Here is a 21,074-nt window from a genome sequence, read left to right as displayed (position 1 = left end):
GTTCAGTCATACTGTCTCTTAATGGTTGCCAGCTTCAGGGCCTAGACGTTACCTGAGACAGAGGTCTGTTGCTCTCGCTCGTGTGTTCCCGTACCAAAGGGGTGCAGCCAGGCGCACTAGAGACGGGCACCGTCCTTCAGGACCTAAGACCTCCTGGCTTTTCGTGAAGAGTGAAGCAGATAAAGGAAGCACCCACTCGGGATGCAAGAGGGCCCCTTTAAATTCTCCCACGTCACCCGGGCAGTGTGGGAGGGTGAAAGGGTAAGCCTCGTTACCGCACGCTGGATGGAGGCCATCGATGTGTACCCCGGGACGGAGAGGTGACGGGTGAGTGGTAGGCACCGCCGAATGAGCTCTTGAGGAGAAAGCATCTTTGTCAGAAGGTGACCTTCCAGCAGTTAGTTCTCTAAACTAGCCCAAAGTATATGTCATTGATGGTATTCTTTCGTTTCTTTTTTGCGATTAAGTTTTTAAAAGATTGAGCTTAAAGCTTCCTGAGATCTTTTCAGAAGCTGACACCGAACGGCTGGCTCTGGGAGACTCATTTCTCCGGCACGTTGTGTGTTCACCTTCCCTCCTGGGCGGCAGTCCCCTTCAAGAGATGAATGTCCAGAGAACGTTGGCATCGCAGCAGGATTATACAGACACTTAGATTTTTAAAAAACATTTCAGCTCTTTCAAACAGCTCTTAGAGGTAGAATTCACCTAATCTTGGACGGATACCGTTAGGTGACTCTCCGTAATGAGTTGTACGTCTGTACAGCCGGCCGTCTTCACAGTCTGTCTCAGAACACCCCTCCACGGAGAAGCCTCGTATCCGCTTGGGTCCCCCTTCCCTAGCCGTAGGTGACCACTCAGCCACCTCTTCTGACAGCTCGCCCTTTCCGGGCATGCCATTCAGACGAATTTGACTGTACGTGGTCTTTTGCGTCCGGCCTCCCTCACTGAGCTTGGTACTTCGGAGGCTTATCCGGGCCCTTGCACGCACCGGGACTTTCTTCCTCTGCGGTGCCGAGCGCTCCAGTGAGTGCAGATGCTGCACACGCGACTTCTTCACCGACGGGCTCCATGCTTTGCTTATTCGGGGGGAACGCTGCTCTGAACATTCACACGCACGTGTTCGCGCGGACAGACGTTTTCATCTCTCTCGGCAGTGGTACTTCTGGGCCACGTGGCGAATCCACGCACGTTCGGTATTTTAAGAACGTGCCAAACTGTTCCCACAGTGGCCACACATCCTGCGCTCCCACCGGCCACGTGCGAGGGTTCTGGCTCCTCCATAACCTCCATGGGACTTGTCGTTCTGATCGCGTCCACTCCGTGGGAAACGCTGGCTCACTGGGGGCTTGGTCCGCATTTCACTGAGGAGGGTGAACATTTTTTCTCCTGCATGTTGGCCATTTGCATCTTCTTTGGTGACATGTCTGTTCAGGTCCTTTGCCCATCTTTTAATTGGGGTATTTGTTGTCGTCTGATTGAATCATGAGAGGTTTTTATATATTTTTGATACAAGCCCTTTACCAGGGATATGATTTACAGTCGTTTTTTTTCCCCCGTCTGTCTTTTCTCTTAATGGTGTCTTTTGAAATCTGGCTCATTAACTTGTTCTTTATTGCATGCTCTCTTGATATCCTATCTAAGAAATCATTACCGGGCCCAAGGTCATGAAGATTTACACTTAGGTTTTCTTCAAAGAGTTTTCATAGTTTCTGCTCTTACCGTTTAGGCTCACCGTCAGTTTGTAGGTAATTGTCATGTGTGACGTCGGTAGGGTTCACCGTGCACTTCAAGTGACTCGTTCCCTAACTTCCACTGTGGACGAGACAGAGAAGTGGAGGAGGAGCTGCCCCACCCACCGCCACCCCTGTCCTGGAGCCTCGGCCTTTCTGCCTCAGATGCGCACCGCTCATGCTAGGCGCTGCCCCATGTGGACAGGGGGTGGGGTCCTGTGGTTTTGCGATGTTATTTTGCATAAACTTTAGAAGTCTGAGCCACCCTGCACAGGTGGATCACCTTTGTTAATTCTCTCCACTGCCTCCTTCCTCATCGTTTGCAAACATCCAGATGGAAATGGCTCTGGGCTGCACTGGTAACTCCTGATTTCCTAAAGTGCTTGGGAGGGATCCCGCTAGAGACTACAGAGCAAGAAAAAGTGTGATTTGTGTGGTGTAATGCAGTTTTGAAGTCCAAAGGGATTATTATTCCAGAATCCTAACTTTGTATTCTTGCTGCTTACCTCCTTAAATTTCAACAGAACAGAGATGCCAGAAATGTCAAAAATACCCAGTTTCTCCAACATGCAAAACAAGACTTTCCTTTCATATGAAAGCAAAATGTTAAAGGTAAAAACTGTATGAGTCTTATTCAGTGGGAAGCTTTACTAACATGGTCGTAGGAGTATTTTCTAGATACTGAAAAGATCTAAGTAGGTGCTTGATAAGTGCTTGTCAGACCATTCAGAACCTTAATATCAAAGCAGGACAAGGCTGCAGGGGCTGAGGAATGCCTCGTTTCGAGCTGCTTATCCTTCACTGGAGAAAGCTTTGCTTTTTTTCACCACCAACTCTGCTTCAACATACCGTGTATAACGTCCTGGATTTAATTTTGGCCCGTTTGCATTTAAGAAAGGCTCTTACTTTTACTTCAGGAAAGGGAATCAAAAGAAGACCATGGAAGGTCACTTACTAAAGCGTCTTGAGTCAGTACCCCCTTCATCTCACCAGCCTTCCTTGAGTGCCCGGTGCCCCGGCCCTGCCCTGGAGGGCTGATGCTCTCAGGAGACATGCGCTAACCAATTAGGTCAAGTTTCCCGTACTCTGTGTCTGACACCTTAGCAGTTGGTGACAGGTGCTGGGAATGGTACAGGATGTCATGGGTCTAGAGAAACCTGAGTCCGTGAGTCCCCTACCCTCCTCTGAAGTTGTAGGGCGGTGCTTGGCGGCACCGTTGCCTTAGGACTGAAAGCCTCGAAGCCTCTGGAGTGGTTGGTTTTCGTTTACCCTTGTGGAAACTCTGGAAATAATTCAAAACCCAAGCCAGGGGTGCGGGAGCGCGTTGCAGATTGTGGTGTGCGTTCTTTCGTGGCTGACGCGTCAGGCTCCCATGCGCTCGGGGCGCTCGGTGCCGGTGCCGAGGGAGCCTCACATGGGCCCTTGTGGGGGGGGGGGCGGGGAGGGAGGGCAGGGGGGGCTGGCCTTGAGAAGGGACTTGCCCTTCCGTCTGGCATGTCGATCAAGGAAGTGAGCTTCATTCAATCCTGGCAAAAAATTAAAAAATGGTTTTAAAAATGGTTTTTAATTAAATATCTAGGGATACTTTTAGGAAATCCTCCTCCTCCGACGCAACCAATTCTTTATCTGCGCAGCCACAGTGTCCTCGTAGAGGCGGGGAAGAAGCCACAAATGAGGGAGTTTCAGCAGCTGGCGTGACATTCCCACGCGATTCCTTGGCAAAGGCAGCAAATAACCGTGAGTCTGGCCCTGGGGGAGGGGCCGCGCCCCCGTCCAGGGCATCCAACCCCACGTCATTCGTTTTAAGAGCCACTGAGCTGGCTTCCCAGTTTGCACACGCAGCAGCTCCCGGCCGTGTGGACGCACAGGAAGCCCGCGCACGCGTGTCACGGAGCTGCGTCCACCGGGGAGCCGCCTCTCGTCCCCGCCCTGGCAGCGCTAGGCGTTAGGACCCGTTTTGTCGGAGGAAGAGCATTTACAAGGAGAACCGGGGCCGGGAACGCGAGCAGCCCTGCGGGGTCACAGGTGGGGCGGTTCCCTCGCACCATCGCTGCCGCCCCGAACACCGTCCTCCGTCCGCCGCAAGCCCCGCGCCAGAGCCACTTCCGCGGAGGCTGCAAGACCCGCCCGCTGAAGGAGGGCGGACACCGGGTTCCCCGGGGAACCCGGCGCACGGTGGCCCGGGGGCTGACACCGCGGGCGCCCTGCCCGGAAGCTCCGGGAAGGGCGGGATGGTTCGCGGCCAGTGCGGACGCGGCCGGCAGCCCGGGCCCCTCTCGCTCCTGCGGTCTTGTCAACACAGACGGCAGGTGGTGCGGCCCCGACGCTCCTCCAGTGGCCGCGCTGGAAACCGGCTGCCCCCGGAGCATTTGTCCTCACCCGGGCCTAGCAAGTCGGTGACGAGTCTGAACAGTGCCTCGGGGCAAGCTGGGTTGGTTAAACCGCGTTTTGAGCAGAGAACGGGTACCCTTTGGTCATTTTTGTCCATATTTAGGAGTAAGTGCTACATTCTCTGCAAAGCCGAAAACGTTTCGCATGGGGACCAGCCAGGCCGCTATTCCATTCTACTGGGAGAGAAACCGGAAGCTGCCAGGGCCCCTTTTGGTGACGTCACATCATGGCTTTCTGCGTCATGGCTGCATGATTAGCATTGGATTTTACTGCTAAGTCACTGTGTTTCAGATCCACTTTTACGGATATGTTGGGAAAATATTAATGTTTCTAATTTTTAAACACCAGTGGCTACTAGTTTTACAAGGTTTTGCATGCACTCATTTAGAGAATACAGCAAGTCAAGAGATCCTCCGGTACTACTGTGTGATCCTATGAAAAGGGTTGTGGTCTCTCTAAAAAATAAGCAAGATGATAGACTCACAGAGCGCATGAGTTCCTCCTCCACGGTTACTCCTGGTCCTTTAGCAGGCCCAGAATCTGTCCACTGCCCCTGGCTGCAAGCTGCATTTTGGACGGCTGGGGATTTTGGTAAAGAAAGTCACTCTGTGGAGTTGGTTTCCTAGAAGAAGTGCATCAAACTCCCTGCCTCAAAGCTGCAGGAAGCCCGGGGTGTGGCTGTCCAGAGTGCAGGAAAACGGTGTTTTCCTCTGGATCCCGGTGCTGGCTCTGAGCAGGGCTGACCCGAGCTACAGTCGGATGAAAATGTCAGCACGTGAAGCTCTTCATCCGGGGCACGCCACCAGGGAGCACTACAGGGGGCTTAAACCCCGTGGGGTCTTAATTCGGGGACAAATCTACATCCTGGGAGCTAGAACGGCTCCTTGCTGAAGAGATTCTGTTGTCTGTGAGACCGGCGCACAGGTTAAGGGGCCCAGGGATGGGTCTTTCCAAGGTTCTGTGCTCGTCTCTGCCATTACAGCAGCAGGGTAGGAGGAAAACCAGATCCCTGTGCCTCCTGACAAAATGCTTCTTCGTGGGAGGGCAGACAGTCGAAGGGAGGACAGGCTCTGTCCCCAGCACCCCGCTTTCTCTCGCCGCCTAAGGCAATTCTGAGAAGTTGCGCTGACGAGTCCTTTCCCAGGAGCGCATTCTGCCTGCCCTCCTCCGACCCGGACCCACGGCACGGGTGCACAGCCTGCATCTGTCTGCTTGTCAGATCCTGTGTTTGGTCCCAGAACCAATTCAGAAAAAAAAAAAAATGTCTCAGGGCCCCTTTTATGTTCTGGAGTGAAGGCAGGGTATATATTAGAACTTAATCACCACTGTATTGAATGGGGGGGGGTGACAGGAAAGTGACACGTTTTTGGACACCTCAGGGTGGTTTCTGAGCAATTTGGGAAGTCGTGAGGTGGAGGGCAGCTTTCTTATCTCTCATCCCTCATTTGTTTAGTGCTTTAGGATTCTTACAGTGTGTTTACCCTTGAAACAGCCCAAGAGGTAGGTGTTATCACCTTCGTTTTACCAACGGGGAAGCTGGGACTCGTGGCAAAATGACTGGCCCGAGGTCTCGGAGCGAGTTAGCGGCAGAGTGCTGTGAGGGCGGACCACACAGCTCAGGGATGACGGACTCTGACCGCTTTACTCTGGTCCCCTGCAGAGCACGGAGTCCCCAGCGGAGAGCGGCCCCCACATCCAGGTGCAGGTTGACACGTGGGAACACGTATACAGACCCGTAAGCCGCTCCAGGGGCCTGCGGGGGACCTGCCCACACCTCTCTATTCTTCTTGCTTTGTGGAAACCGTGCGTCTGAAGCCAGCACGTGGCCTTACGCAGGGCGAGCACACGCGTGGGGCACGTCCACCCTGCTCTCAGGCCTGGGCCTCACCGGAACGCCCGTCCCACAGCCAGAGTTTGTTCGTCTTCTCCCTTCTGCAGCTTATGTCCGCGATACGTTACTGTCCCTCGAGCAGAGAGAGCTTCTGTAGAGATGACGCCTTTCAGTACTATTTGCCCAGCTTCTTCTGGGAGCACAGAATAGACCTCTGTCCTGAGCAGCGTGTCGCTGAGCACAGAAAGGCTTCTCCCGCTTAACTCTTTGCGCTTGGAAATACCGTCGGTCCAAGTGCCGTCGCGTCTTGACCCGAGAGGACACAGTGGCCGGTACCTACGTGTTCTCCACCAGAAGCGTCACTGCCTCTCTTTCGTGTTTTGCGTTAGCCTGTGGGGCCTGGAGGCGGCTTGCAGAAGCCCTGCGTGTGCCCGTCACTCCCAAGAACACCTTCCATGCCCAGGAGCAGCCCTCGTTTGTGGTGTGAGTCTGGGCTTCTGGGAAAGACGTAGAAGCCCAGGGGGTGCTTGTACCCCGTGTCTGCTCCAGCCTGACCCTGCTCAGAGGAGTCCCGTGGCCCCTGCATGGTGTTTGCACCAAAGGAGCCTGTCCTCGTTTGAGGGACCCCGTTTCTACCGGCTACTGAGGTGGGCAGTGGACGTAAAGTCATTTCTCAAATCACTGCAGACCGCAATGCTTACGATTTTTCCATTCGGTTTCCTCAGGGAACCGGCCACATCTTCAAGGCTTGGGCCAGGGAGACTCCGAAAACCGGACCTCACTGGGCCTGGCGCTGTGTCCGACAGCCGCGCTCAGCCCGCCCCCGGCACCGCCACACCCCTTGAGCACGCGCTCCGGGCTCCTGCCCCTGCGCCTCCTGCCGGGAGGGCCCCTTCCGGCTGCCCCTGGCGTGCGGAGTCCCGCCTGTCCCTCCCGGCAGTGCTGCGGGGTCACTGCCACCTGGACACCAGGGCCACGGCAGGGAGCTGGGTGGAAGCGCACGGCGGCCTGTGTAAACACGTACCACAGAGAGCCAAACACTTTAATTGGTTTGTTTTTTTTGGAGGCATAATTTAGTCATCTTACCTAAAGCGCCTTTCACTCTCTCGCGATCCAGTACAGAAAACTCAGCACCAAAGAATGAAGGGGAACCCCTCCGTTCCCCATCCCTGCCCTCCCCCTGTGCCTCAGATTCCCCCCCGAATGATCACAAAATAAGGCTTACACTCAACCGCACACCATTCTTACTCATATGTGTTCTTTCTCTTACACTCACACACACACACACGAAAAGAAAACCAAAACCCACTAAAGCGTGATGGGGGAAAAAAGATTTAAGAACATCTTCCTCCCCATCTGGCATCGAGACCAGACTCCCTGGCTTCCCAGCAGGGGCTCACCCCGCTTCGTCCCTGGGTCCCACTAAGGATGACAGCGTCCACCAGTCCCCAAGGTCCCCTCTGGGTGCTGATGTGTCCGGGGTCAGTCGTTCCGTTTCTGCTTGCTGTCGATGTTGCCGTAGGCAGAGCCCTTGTCGATTTCTGTCACCCCAATCATCCATCGGACTCCCATGGAGGCTGCGGAGATGGGAAGGCAGGGACTTAGGAGGAACCTTTGAGGGAGATGCCGACGGGAAAGCCATCTGCAAGGCTGCAGCATGAGCTGAGGGGCTAACCTGGGCCCGTTGCGTCCTCCTGCTGCACGGTTACCCTTGAGCACGAGCGTCAGGATAGACTAAGTGACACTAAAACAGAGCAAGGCTGTTCTGCTGGGGGGTTTTATGCTCCTTCGACCCTTCGAACTGCGTGAGCCATGCTCCACTATACGCAGAGGCTTATGGAATTCCTCTGCTTCCCGTGGGGCCCCCGAGGCAGAGAGGATTCCCTCGCGAATGCAGGGCAGGTGCTTACTAAGGCCCCTCAGCGAAGCCTGATAGCCCCCCCAGGAGCCTGGAGATTGCTAGGGCTCAAGTATCTGTTCGGTGCCCGGCACTGCTGTTGGTATAACTATAGAGCAGAGAACAAGGAAAGTCTGCAGAAAGCCTTTTCTCCAAGTGAGGTTTGGCCCAGAGAACGGGAGGGACCCTCGTGAGAACCCAGCTGAGCCACCAGGAAGCTGGGAAACAAGGCCAAGTTCAGATGCTGTAGTTAAAGCTACTCCCTCCGAGAGGGCAGACTCGGTGAGCTCGCTCAGGGCAGGGAGCTCGTCTTAATCACCCTGATGAGCCCAGCACCAAACACCCCAGGCCCGGCAGACTGTGTCGCACACGTTTCAGAATGGATAAATGGGTGACAGCTGAAATCTCCGTGACGCACGTGTTTAAAAGCGCGAGCAGCGTGGCCAGTGAACCATCCATCGGTCAGGCACCCGTGGAGGAGCTGACTGGCGTGCCTGAGCACAGCCCGGCCCGATGGGGCCCGTGTATCCCACGGGCCAGTTACAAACCAGCCGGGCTTCAGCCTGGGCCAGTTCTAAGGAGGACCCGTCCCAGTGGCCGAACCACCGTGCGGTGGCTGTGATGAGAGCGTAGAGAGTAAAGAGGTGCATAAAACATCAGCCCCATTGCCCAAAGGCCGTAAAAGGGGAACAAGACACACGGCAATCCAAGACAGAGTGCAGGGAGGCTGGGGCTCGCAGCTGATGAGGCGTAGGGGCAGGGGGCACAGGGCAGTCTGCTCCTCCAGAGCTCCTGGGGACCCCATCTCCTCGGGGAGAGAGTTCAGCCCGTTTTTGGCTCTCACCACACACCTTCATCACCAAGGAGCCAGGTTCTCCCGAAGGCACGGGTCTCTGCCCCCTCCCTCCTCCCTCTGGAGACCCTGACCACAGGAGCTGCCTGTCACCTGGCCAGCAGGCGGCAGGGGGCCCTCTGGCCTGTGGGGGAGGGGGACTTAAATCATCGGAAATGGGGTTTCTCTTACACCCCCTTTTTTCTACAGAGAGCAGGCGTTATTTTAATTTGCAACATGAAAATAGACCTTTTAATTTTTAAAAAGACCAGAGTAAGGTCTGTTTGGGGAATAACAGCCAGTTTGGCCTGTTGCGAACAGTCTAGAATTGGTTGGTTTGACCCAAAAGGATGAGAGAGGTCTCGTGTGCTGTGACAAGTGCAGGGGAAGTCCATCTGTGTGAATTTACATACGCACGTGTGCGCGCGTCCGGAGGAACGTGAGCCAAACTGTTAGCGATGATCATCTCCAGGAAGAAGGCTCACGGGGCGATTTTGTCCCAAGACGCTTTCAATTTGACACACTTTTATACTGTTGGCGCCTGGCGTGTTCGTTCGGCGCCTGCATGTTTCACGGGAGTAACTGCGCCTGCCCCCGGATCGCGGCACACGTGTCTGCTCCGTCACAGGGAAGCAGGCTGCCCTCTGCCCACGCTTTCCAGTCCCGAGAGAGGATGCTTTTCCTCCCAGACTCGGGGTGACCGGGCTGCTTCGGGAGGCCTGGCTCCCGGGGGATCCTGCCACGTCTCCCTCTGGCCCCAGGGGCACCTGACCGCAGGGAACCTTGGCGCGAAGAAACCACAGCAGTCCGAGACTGCTGTCCGTGAAGCCAGTACGGCTCAATGAAAACGCTGTCACCAAACCCCTCTCTCAGGTGTCGGTGCGCGTGGCAACCAAGTTCAAGAAGCACGCGCACGTCCCTGAAGGGCCTGGACCTGCTTCGAGTGGCCAAGAGCCTTTGTCGGTTTCTGTTGGGCCCCAGGAAAAGGGTTTTCCTGGGGAGAAGGCAGAAACGACTACAGTTGAGCGGTGCTGTCCGCAGAGATCCCGTGACCGGATCTCCTGCCTCGCCGGGACACGGGGAAAGATTCCCCCAGGCCTGGGGTCCCAGGTGTGTGTGGACACGGGCCCCGCGGTCCGCTCCTCCCTGTGCACCTGCAGCCTGCGCCCTCACTCCAGAGGCCGTACGGCACCCGTGTGGAGGTGACCCCCACTCCTGCCTCCACCTGTCTCCCCATCAGACGCTCCTGGAGGTGGCGCGGGTGGGGTGGTCCCTACTTCCGGGCCTCTCGTCTTTACTTACCCACAAAGAAGACGAGGACAAAGCTGGCCAGGGTCAGGGAAGACCCACTGCTGATCATGTTGGTGAGGAACCGGAAGAAAGGGTAGAGCAGCAGGGAGGCCCAGAAGAGCCAGTTGATGAGCGTCCAGGGCCGCCGGGGGGGCACCATGGGGGTCTCTGGGAAGGTGCCCGTCCTGTAGTACTCCTCCTGGAAGGCATCCTGGGAACAGAGAGGCGACCCTGAAGCACTTCCCTCACGCGCGACCCCGGGCTGATGCGGGCCCTTCCCAAGGCTCCGCTTCTGGGGGCGGCTCGTGCCCCCCCCCCCCCGGGGCGGCCGCGCCCCCCCCCCGGGGCGGGGGGGGGGGGGGGGGCCCGCCCCCCCCCCCCCCCCCCCCGCCTCTGGCCAGGTGACCGGCCTCTGAGGCCCAGACTCCCGGTCTGCAAGACGGGCAGTTCTGCCGCCCAGGACGGGCCAGTAGGGAGCGAACTGAGGCGACACACTGATCCTGGCCCTCAGTGGATGCCCGCAAAACGGACCAGAACCCCGGGGCTCAGGAAGACCAGGAGCTCACCCTCTTGCACCTGACCCATGACACCGCTGCACTGTCCTGATTGTCTGGCCCGGGCACCCAGGCCACACGACCATGAAAGGCTGTGGGGGCTGCTCGCGGGAGGCGAGGTGCTCACGGAGGAGGCCGGGCAGGGGAGGGCTCGGTGCCCAGCCCAGGCCGGCCTCCAGTGGCAATGCTCTCTGTGCCTCCTTCCTTTCTCAGGATCCAGCAGCCGTGTGCAGTGGCTGTCAACACAGCCAGATGGCCAGCAGCCTCCTGTCCTGACATTTCAGTAGATTCTCATCTGGTGCCCGACCCGAGACTAAATGCAGGAGTTCCTCCCCCGCCCCTTCTCTGCGGGCTCCAACCCCACCCACCATGGACGCCTGCACCTGCCGAGCCCTACATATGCCGCGTCCTTCCTGTGTGTAGTCCTTGTGCGTAAGAGACAAACAGCAGTAACAAAATAGAGCAGTTCCAACAACGTCGTAACCAAGGCTCCGTGACTGTGGTCTCCCAGTGCCTTCACGCACGTACCCTCCCTTCTAGGGACGGCGTGAGATGATGAGATGCCCACGGGATGTGACGAAGGGAGGAACGGCGTGTGAGCCGCCGGCCTGCTACTGACCGGGTGCTGAATCAGAGGAAGGATCGCCTGCTTCTGCACCGCCACCGACCGTGGGTCACAGACCGTGGGTGAGGGGACGGCCGGTGGTCCAGTGGTCCAGTGTGTGTGTCAGCGGGCCATCACGGGTCTCGGTGGGGGCACGGCAAAGCACAGGGAGCCCCAAAGCCGGCCCTGCGCAGCGAGCTCGCCCAGCTGCTCCCCGGAGCCCCCAGGTGGGAGTGAGTGCCGCAGCGGGACCAGGAGGCGGCCCCGAGGAGTGTGCTGCCAGGAGGGACGGGCACCAGGACACCGATCGGCACTTCGCGGCACCGTGTGAGGATGAGGGCCGGTAGCCGTGGGCAGTTTCCCCATTTCTGAATATCGGCAACAAATTAACATCTCCTAACAACACCCCGGGGGCTGACAACACGCATGCTGCCCCAAACCCATCTCTGGGTCCCGCGAGCCCCGTGTCTCAGCCCAGTAATGTCCCTGTTGTCTAAGGAGGCGAGGGTCCTGGAAAACAAGCCTCCATATGCCTGCGACTTACACCTTAGGTACCAAACTGTTCCCTTCAACAGCTTGAGATAGAAATCTCTAAAATACATCCCACTTCTCTTTTTTCCCAGTCAGGAGGTACTGAGGAATATGCTTTTTGACCACTCAGGGTCATTATTAAAATGAGTCCGCAAACGGGCCTTTCTGGAAGGAGAGCCTCTGACCCCTTCCCTGGGGATTCAGGCGCTCTGCACCGTGGCCCCTTCCCAGGGGCCAAACTTTCCTCCTGCGTCTCTGCGCTTGGGCCAAATAATCAGATAATTCTAGGAGAACCGACCTGTGTGCCGAGTGCTCCCGACGCCCAAGTGACACAGAGCCTGTGGCCACAACAGACCACCTGATGGTGATATGTCCGATGCCCAGAGAGAGGGCACCTAACTCCGTCAAGGCCTCCCATGGTCCCTCCCTGCCATTAACTTGGCTGATGCTTCTCATCTCAGGTTGGGGCCACGGGAGCCCAATAACCAGATAAGGGGTTTGCTGCGGACTGATTGTGCCCCCCCCCCCAGAATCTGCATGTGGAAACCGGATCCCCAGGGCGGTGGTTTCAGGAGGCGGGGCCTTTCGTGAGGATGCAGCCCTCATGACTGGGGGCCCCCCCTTAGCACAGGGGCCCCAGAGAGCCCCTGCACTCCGTCCAGCACGTGAGGACACAACAGCCTGGGCAGGGGGAGGGCGGGGGGTGCTGGCCTGGCCTCTTGAGCTGCAAGAGGCAAAGGTCTGCTGTGTACGAGCCACCTGGTCCCTGTCACTTTGTCATACAAGCCTGATTGGACGAAGACAGGAGGGGATACCTTTGCGCCTTAAAAAAAAACCCCAAACAGCTTTACTGAGGTGTCATTTACATATCATAAAACTCCCTCATTTTAAAAAGTGGAATTGTTTGTTTTTTTTTTTTTTTAATTCTTCTCTTTAATAGTCTTGATGATAACTTTCCTCTTGTGATATTTCTGCAGAGGGCCAGGTGCCACTTTCCCCATCTCTTGCCAGAAAGACACTGGCTAAGCCAACATTTATTTGTGCCTCTAGCAAGAGGAAAAAGCACTGCTTTCTCTAGGGGGTCAGAACGAATTCAACCCAGAGTTTTCTTTGTCTGTGTTTCGTTCAGAAAACTAAGACCCTTCACTGTCCCCACTGACGTGGCTGCTGCAGTAACCCTTGCTGGCCTCCCCGGGGGCGCCACAGTGACTCTGTGACCCGGCAGGGTAGGCCCGAAGCACGTCTGGGGCCAGACGTTAGCTCCAGCAGCATTTACGGCCTCTCTTGGTCACGTCCCTTCTTTTGCAATGAAGTCCGGCCCTACGGGGAGATGGCTTTGGTTCATGACGCTTCCAGTTTTTGTTTCCGTGTGTTAGGATCACGTGGCCCAGGAGAGGCTGGAATTGGGAAATGTGTTTAGTGAAAGGGGAGTTGATCTGTTTCCAGAAAGAGCCATCAGCCCAAAAGCGTAAAGGAGGAGGAGGCCCTCCTGACGCAGGGCAGAGCCCCTGAGCACACACGGTGTGCACACAACCAGAGCCCCGGGAGGCAGGCGCCACAGGCCATGCCGGCCAGAAACAGCCCGGCTGGTTGGGTTTTCCCAACGTTCGGCTCAGCAAACTGAAACGTCTTCGGTGGTGCTGGGGGAGGAAGGAGGGAGGGAAGGGAAGAGGAGAAAAGAACGAGAGGCAGAAAGTAAGCACGTCTGGGCAGGAGGGACATTTTCAGAGGACGCCTTCCCCAGCATCAGCCTGACATGGGGGCGGCACTCTGGCCTGGATTGTGCTGTGGGCAAAGGACGGTACCACGGGGCCAGGCCAGAGACCCTGCCGCCCTTCCAAGGAGCGATGCCCTCAGTGTAAGCGCAGAGGCCCTGGCCAGCTTGGAAAACCCTCAGTTCTTATGCGTGAAGAATTTCCCGCTGGCTTCTGCACCCCACACGGGGAAGCTGCCAACCGTGGCCCCTGTGGCCCCTGCGGCCCCTGCACGCCCACGAGACGGCTCGGATGCCCCTTTCCTTCACCCACTTTTCATCCGGCACCATTAAGGACTAATTCTTCACCCCTGCAGCAGACTTCAGACTGCACGCCAGGGAACTGAGTACTTTAAGTCACAAATGCAAAGTTAGCGGGGTGCCTGGGTGGCTCAGTGGGTTGAGCGTCCGACTTCGGCTCAGGTCACGATCTCGTGGTTTTTGGGTTCGAGCCCCATGTCGGGCTCTGTGCTGAGCGCTCAGAGCCTGGAACCTGCTTCAGATTCTGTCTCCCTCTCTCTCTGCGTAACACCGCCCCCCCCCCGCCACTCACACTCTGTCTCTCTCTCCTCCAAAACTAAATAAACATTAAAAAAATTTTTTTAAAAGAAACGAAAAGTTAGAATTTGTTTAAGCCACATGACAGAGGAACCATCATGGCTCCGGGGAAGGTGATTTGGGAGCTGCTGTTGTCCCCAAAGAGGTCACCTGAGGGCGTGCCTGGTTTCTCAAAGCCCACACCCTGCAGCCGGCAGCAGTCCTGAAGGCTGACAAGTGATCAACATTGTGCATTTCCGAAATGCCAAATTTGTTCCACTTAAAGGATGGCCCGGGCTTCAGAGATGATGCTCTTCCTATTTTAGGGTGTTAAAATGGCAGTCGTAGCTAATGGGTTTCTATCTATCTATCATCTATCTATCCATCTATTTTGAGAGGGAAGGGGGAGACACAGAATCCCAAGCAGGCTCCGTCTGCACCATCGGCCCTGAGCCCGACGCGGGGCTCAAACCCACAAACCATGAGATCATGGCTTGAGCCAAAATCAAGAGTCAGACACTTAACCGACTAAGCCACCCAGGCGTCCCTAGTGGGTTTCCTTTTGTGTCTCTGCTGGAGCAGAAGAAAGTGTCAGCACATCCCTGTGTGGCTGCCACCACCCTGTCCCACACTGACAGCCACTTCACTTGTCTGTGACATCAAAAGCCTGAGAATTACTGCCTTAAAGTCCCAAGCTCAAAGTCAACAGAATTGTCTTTCAACACCATACGTCTGAAAGATGACGATTAAAACAGAGCCCCACTCGGACAAGCGTGGTGGGGCCCCGAGATTACTGGTACGTAAAGAAAGCCCCAGACCCAGCTAGGCTCCTGAGGAAACAGGGCTGACAGAAATGAAAGGATGCCATCGTTCCCTGCCATCCGGTCACATCTGGTCTTGGAGGCACCGCTGACCCTTGCACTTACTGCCCAGCGGTGTTCCCTCCAGGGAGAAGGCCCGCCTCAAAGGTCTGCTCACCGGCAGACACAGCCCTCCATAGAGAGGAAGAACTTGGCCTCGGGAACCCGGCTTTATTAGTGAGCTGCGAAGATGGACAAATGATGTCATTCCCTGGACCTTAATACCCTCATCACTAGCCTAAGAGCTCGGAGCCAGATGATCGTTTCAAGAATCCTCTCCAAACTGAACGCTATCATTTCTAATGCATACGTAGTTTAGGGAAAACCTTCCCGAGAGAGGTCGGCAAGAAGGAAAGGTGCCTCTCCACCAAACACCCAAGTGGCTCGGTTCACACGACGGCCGCGGCTCTCGCGCCCGAACACAGGAGAGAAAGGGCCGAAGGAGAAAAACCTCCTTTGCTTTGGTGAGTTTTGGGTCCTGCGCTTGTTAGATTTGTGTGGTTCTTTACAAAGCGATTCATTTCTTAGGCCTTTGCTTAGCACGTTTTTCTTCTTGCTAATAGCGACATTTTTTTATACTGCCTAAATGACTAAACCAGAAAACCGCACAAGGAAAATGCTGCCTCGTGCATGAAACCAGAGGAAAAGAGTTTGTATTGTTTGTGTGCTTCTGTCGGGCCTGGGCCTGTGGCAGCACGGAAGCGTGATAACTGGGAATCTTGCTAAAAAGCATCTGCAGTGCGTTTCCAAGGGCGTGTCAGAGGTGGCCTTCTAGAAATACACGTTTCCAGGGCTCCTCAGACCCGCTGCATAAATCTCTGAGGCTGAGGAAGATGCATGGCTCACACTCTGTGACAGGTGTTTACTGTTGACTATTTGTAAGAGGAAACTGGATGCCCATCCCTATTACTCGTCCAGAAAAGACACGAAGCAAGTTCCGTGAATGCGCTTTTAAAGGCACCATCGGAAAATCACTTCCTTGGGAACACAGGAGCGACTTCTAGCTAAGACAGTATGAGGATCTTGATCCCCAAAATGGAGCCTCTACTTAATCTGATGGTAGTAACTGGGAAGGCTTTGGGGCCAAAGCACATTGGCAAAGGCAGGATTAAAACTCCTACCCCACTGTAGGGGACAGCCCATAGAGTTCTGGGCAATTATCTCTAGAGGGATGGGGCAGGGGGGGAAGACAGCACATTAAAAAGGCAGGCAGTCTGTATTTATGGAGTTTGGCAACAGGAAATCAGTATCCTGCTTATTGAGCTCGATTCCAGGTAATAAGCTGGTTTGCCCTTAAAACGTACGATGCATCAGAAATAAGTCTTTATGGGCAGTGAGGCTTGGTCATAAGGACGCCTTCCTCATAGGTGGAAGCTAGCCTTTTCTCCTTCATAAGATCAGGCAGTTGGGACAGTGATAATTAGCCTGCCTCTGCCCTGAGCAGGTCTTTGAAGAGAGAAGCCAACGGAAGGTAAGGTCCTGCCCAGAGGAAGCAAAGACGGTGTGTGTGGTGGTGACGGGGACGCGGGGGGAGCTGAGGGGCTGGAACAGACAGGAGGCAGGGGGGCACTGCACCAGATCAGACCAGCAAAGTGGGTCCTCGCAATGCCGATGCTGGTGGTTCTGAGACCACACAGGCAGCCACGCTGCAGGTCTGGAAGCCAGCGGGATCGTATGCGTTACTGAAAGAACATTCCACCCCCGAGTTCCAGACACCGGCTGTTGGGGCCGTCACTTCCTCTTCTGTCCACTACACCCATCATTCTTCCTGTGAAGCCCCTTTGACACATATTTTGCTGTATTCTTGTCCCCACTGTTGAACAGAGCGTCAGCCCCAGGGCGGCTGCTAACTAGGCAGTGGGGTCTCGCCACCGTCAGCTCCCAGAGGCCCCCACGGCGCGCCCACAGCCGCAACTCGAAACGGGGGTCGTTGGGTCCCACAGAAGCACCCGCGGCACTGACCTTCTCCTGGTAGAGTTTGTGGAGCCAGGCTGAACACTCCTCCTCGTCTTCTGGGACTTCTTCTAAAGGAATCCGCCTGCAAAGCAGAGAGCAGCTAGCAGCGGGGAGGCCGACGCCAGATGCCCCCACCACGGTTTCAGAGTAACAGTGCTCCACCTCTCTGGGCTTCTGTTTAGCTAACCTGATCACGTGGCTGTGAGGAGCGCAATTCAATTGATACAGGCCCAGTTGTAATCATAGTCCACGAAGGAGTGGCCAACGGCAGGTTCAGGGACTCAGACACCTGCCTCTCTCCGTCCTCCCTCCCTACCTCATGGAAAGGCTCCCAAGACCGGCTGTTTGCTTCTCCAAGAGAGGGCAGAACTGCCTCGGTTCCCACATGTTAGAATCCAATGTATATGCAGAGAATCTATGTGTAGGTGGTAATCTGCTAATACTTCTGCCAGCGAGGTAATGACTAAATACGGTGGTGAAGTGTCTCCCATCAAATGATTCCTTTGACCTCTTGGACAGGTTAGAGGTGGATCCTGATGTAAGGATTTCGACAAACAGAAGGACCTGTATGTTGGGCAACTCCTGTTCCCTGCAGGATGGGAGAGACAGGGGATCCTGGCCAGGCCCCGGGGCTCTTGGCTCACCAGAGGTGGAGGAGATCCCAGGGTGGCTCTGGGCTGGTGCTGGTATGGGCTGGGGGCTCAGCCACTTGCCAACAGCCCCAGTGAGCAAGGGGGAGTCACTGGACCATGTCTCCTATTGTACATACATTTCTGTGTGTTCCCAGGTTGCTGGCTTTTGTGATGCCCAGCCGTATTTATTCACACCTGATTTTATCCATGTAAAATTCTACATCCCTCATGACTGCCATGGGTGGACTGGGTCCTCTCTCTGGCTTTGGACTATCTTCGCACGAAGATACATCTTTAGAACTTACCCGTCACACTATAGCCCGTTACGAGAACGTGCGATTTCGTCTTGTAACAGAGGCAGTATTGTTCAGGGTGAGAAATCACCCAGTAGGCCCCTACAAATACTCCCACCAATACCCTACTCCTGCGCTCTTACTCGCTCACCCTGGTTTGGAAACCGGATCTCTCAATGTGTTTCTTGAAAAAGATTAGAAAGCCTGCATACTATTTATTCGAATAGTAGGAGTTTAAGGCAATTTTGCTCTTTTCGGTAACTTATTTGACATTCTCCACCTTGCTTTTTGAACACTTTGTATTGCGGTAAAACACAAGAAAGCCTCTCTCATTTTGAGAGGGCCCCTGCACCACGAGGAGTGGCACGGTCTTCCTCGGAGGCCGTGAGGGTGTACCAACTTCTGTGGGCCTGCTGGGTATCGCATTTACAACCGTCATCCCTACATGTGCTCCAGAGAGGTGCAGTTACCCGAGAGGTGGCCTAGTAGAGGTGCAATAATCTTGCATAGTGGGCGAAGTTTCCCCAAATACCAGGGGCCCAGCTGGCCACTGAGTGGCGCTTCTGCTAGGTGATAGAGTTGGGGACAAAGCCTCCTTTACTTCTGGAAGGAGGCCTCCCTTGGGAAGGTTGCGTTTCCTACCCTCGTCTGCCTTAAACTGAGTGATAAGCCAGACTGTTGGCTGTGGCCTTAGAAAACAGTAGTATGATGCTCCCTCCTCTTTGTAAGGGGGAGCCGAAGTCATTTCCAGCTAGAAAGCTATTTAATCCAGGCTGTCAGTCCTGGAAGGTTTGCGCTTTTTCTTGAAGCCTCGTGGTGACGATCAGCCACCGAATTTGCATCCTGTGTTGACTTCAGCATCTGTAAGGTCTTTAAAAAAATAATCAGAATGCTATAGAACACTTGGCTAGCTCTCCAGCAGTGGGCATGTCTGAGCACCTTGGTTCGCCTTCTGGGCAGACCACCTACTGCCTGAGAAACCAGCGTGATCCCTCAACCTGGTCACATGGGGTTTCATGTGGGCGCACCGTTGTGTTTTACCATCTGCAGTGTCTTTCAACTGTTTCCCATTAATCTCGACATTGCAGACGACCAGGGTGAGATCCATTCTGTCAGCTGATAAATGGGCAAAGAGAACTAGCTTGTCTAAAATCTTGTGAGGTGTTTTCAATAAAATCGTAATAGCTTGGAATCTAACACATAAGTAAGATACTGCTAAAATGGTCTCCATTTGTTTCTAGACCTCCTTATAAATTACACACCCTCTTATCTGCGGACATCTGTGTGCAGCAGACACATCCTCCAGGAAAAGGGGTCAATGAAATCATCTCTTCATACTCAATCTCAAAATGACTATAAAATGACTAGGCTTCCGTCTGGCCAGCCTGAGCTCTGTGATGAGTATGAACTGGTCAGAGAGAATCAGAAAGTAGCTGAGAAGAAGCGAGGCCTCCCCTGATTATTCCCATGAGTGGCCTGTGTCTTGAGTTTCTAATACTAATACGGGTAGTGAATGGGTCCGTTTCAGTACAGATTACAGACAAGAAAATATTAAACAGATTTCTCCGGAAAGAGGTTGGCCGGCCATTTGGGATTTATTTACTTTGATGGGCGCTCTCTGTTTTGGAAAGAAAATGGAACCCACTTACCTGACGTATAAATCTGCATGATATTTCTTCCCGTTTAGGACCCCCAACAGTGTTGGATTTTCATTATTTCTGAAATTGAGTGTACAGTCATATACAGCTGAAACTATAAAAAAATAAAACAAATACAAAGCAGTATATAGCGTGTGAACCCATAGATACACACATTGGAAAACAATACTGAAATCTGCTAACTGGGTATCTCAGGATGGTGGGATTACTGGGTTCCTCTTCATGCTTTTCTATATCATCCAAATGCCTTCACTGAACACACATCACTTTCTGTAATCAGACAGCACACTAACTTAGTAGCTGAGAACAGAGTTATAACTGAGGTCAGATCAGTTGAAAGCAATACTGCGATGTCCCTTCTAGACGTACTACAACAAGGACCCATATTTCGACAAATACCAATAATAAGGTCAACGAATCTAACGCATGCTAAGGACGTGTCTTAAGTTGATGGCAGTGTAACCATTTTACCAGCGTTTCTCCCCTAGAAAAATAAGATAGCTACAAAGCTAGAAGTGGATGTGGGGAACCTCTTAAGGAATTGAACTAGAGTCGGCTGAAACATGACAGAGAAACAAAGAAGAATGTGTGGTTTCAATGCGTCTCCCAGGCGGTGAGTTAACCCCGCAGCTTGCTGTCAGAATTCACTGTTGCAGCTTACTGGGGGGAGGCGGGGAGGGATGCAGAATGCCCGAGGGAACAGCGAGGGAACAGCCGTGGAGAGGGAAATACAGAGGGGAGACAGATGCCATTCCTGTGGCGTCAGGACGACAGGACCGGGCAGCAGAAGGAACAGGAGTTGTGGAGTCAGGCTGGTGCCTGCGGGATCTTTTCTCGGACAGGCCACCCGGCCTCCCGGAGCCTAGCTCCCCTGGAGAATGGGACCCACGATGCCCTCCTCCCACACCTGCTGAGCTGGCGAAAGTCACCACTGTCCGCAGGGCTTGGCACACTGTGCCGGGGAGACTGTGCGCCTGATACGGTACCGAGATCCTGGCATGTGTACGGCTACTCTTCATAAAGCGGGCAGGAGGATGACGGGATGTCTTGGTTCTAGTTGGGAATATGAAGAACCAGCATTCAAAACCCGGTCAGAAAAGCACCGTCCATTAGCTTCGACCTGCTGCCTGCCCGCCAGTGGGGTCTGCGTGGGGCGCTGTGGCAGCTGGAGCTGGTCTTTGCTGAGGAGACAGGGGCTCTGGGGCTGGCTCGCAGGAGTGCCCGGGGGGGTGGCCCCCCACCCCCCAGCAACCCAGACCTTTGCCCCATCCTGTCATTCCGGTGGGGAAAGGTGTGGCTCTCCAGGGGCCAGTGAGGCTGGTGGAGGCATGATGGTAACAGGCATTCGGGCCGCACCGGGTGTGGCTGTGGGGTCACCGGGCCTGGGAGCAAGAAGAGCTCGTGTGGCTCATGGAGTTCAGCGGGCTTCAGCCTCCTTCCTTCAGACTGGCTCCCACACACAAGTGGGGTGGCTTTGGTTAATTAAGGACGGGGGAGCGCCAGGGGGTCCCCAGAGGACAGCCTAAAAACTAACGACTTGCACAGTTCTCTTCGCTTCCAGAGGAGTAACCCCAAGAGAAGCGTCTTGAAGGGACACAACGGCCCAGCAGGAAACCCATCTGCCTGCAAAGCCCTTGAGCCCCAGCCTCTGTGGACTAGTGGAGCCATTTGGAATAAGTTCCTTAAATTCTCCGTAAGCCCCAACTTCCCCACCTGGAAACTGGA

The 21,074-nt window shown here is 54.8% G+C and overlaps 1 protein-coding gene across 6 annotated transcripts in view; it reads right to left on the bottom strand.

Annotated features, from left to right (window-relative positions):
* Positions 1 to 7,268: 7,268 nt before the first annotated feature.
* AGPAT4 (1-acylglycerol-3-phosphate O-acyltransferase 4) overlaps positions 7,269 to 21,074 on the bottom strand; it is a 125,612-nt gene continuing 111,806 nt past the window's right edge. For 4 of the 6 annotated variants that reach the window (XM_040448710.1, XM_040448708.1, XM_040448712.1 and 1 more), the window contains 4 exons: positions 19,341 to 19,443; positions 16,773 to 16,848; positions 9,984 to 10,182; positions 7,272 to 7,529 (listed from right to left, as the gene is read on the bottom strand). In XM_040448710.1, coding sequence (XP_040304644.1) covers positions 7,435 to 7,529; positions 9,984 to 10,182; positions 16,773 to 16,848; positions 19,341 to 19,443 — 473 coding nt within the window. In that variant the 3' untranslated portion in view covers positions 7,272 to 7,434. Of the gene's footprint in view, positions 7,530 to 9,983; positions 10,183 to 16,772; positions 16,849 to 19,340; positions 19,444 to 21,074 lie in introns of all 6 variants that reach the window. The other 2 variants (XM_040448711.1, XM_040448709.1) reach the window with 2 other exon arrangements.

Source organism: Herpailurus yagouaroundi, unplaced genomic scaffold, assembly GCF_014898765.1.
Source record: "Herpailurus yagouaroundi ecotype Mexico unplaced genomic scaffold, PumYag 198, whole genome shotgun sequence".
NCBI classification, from domain to species: Eukaryota; Metazoa; Chordata; class Mammalia; order Carnivora; family Felidae; genus Herpailurus; species Herpailurus yagouaroundi.
Note: the sequence above shows the minus strand (reverse complement) of the source record. Positions and strands in the feature narration are given on the sequence as shown.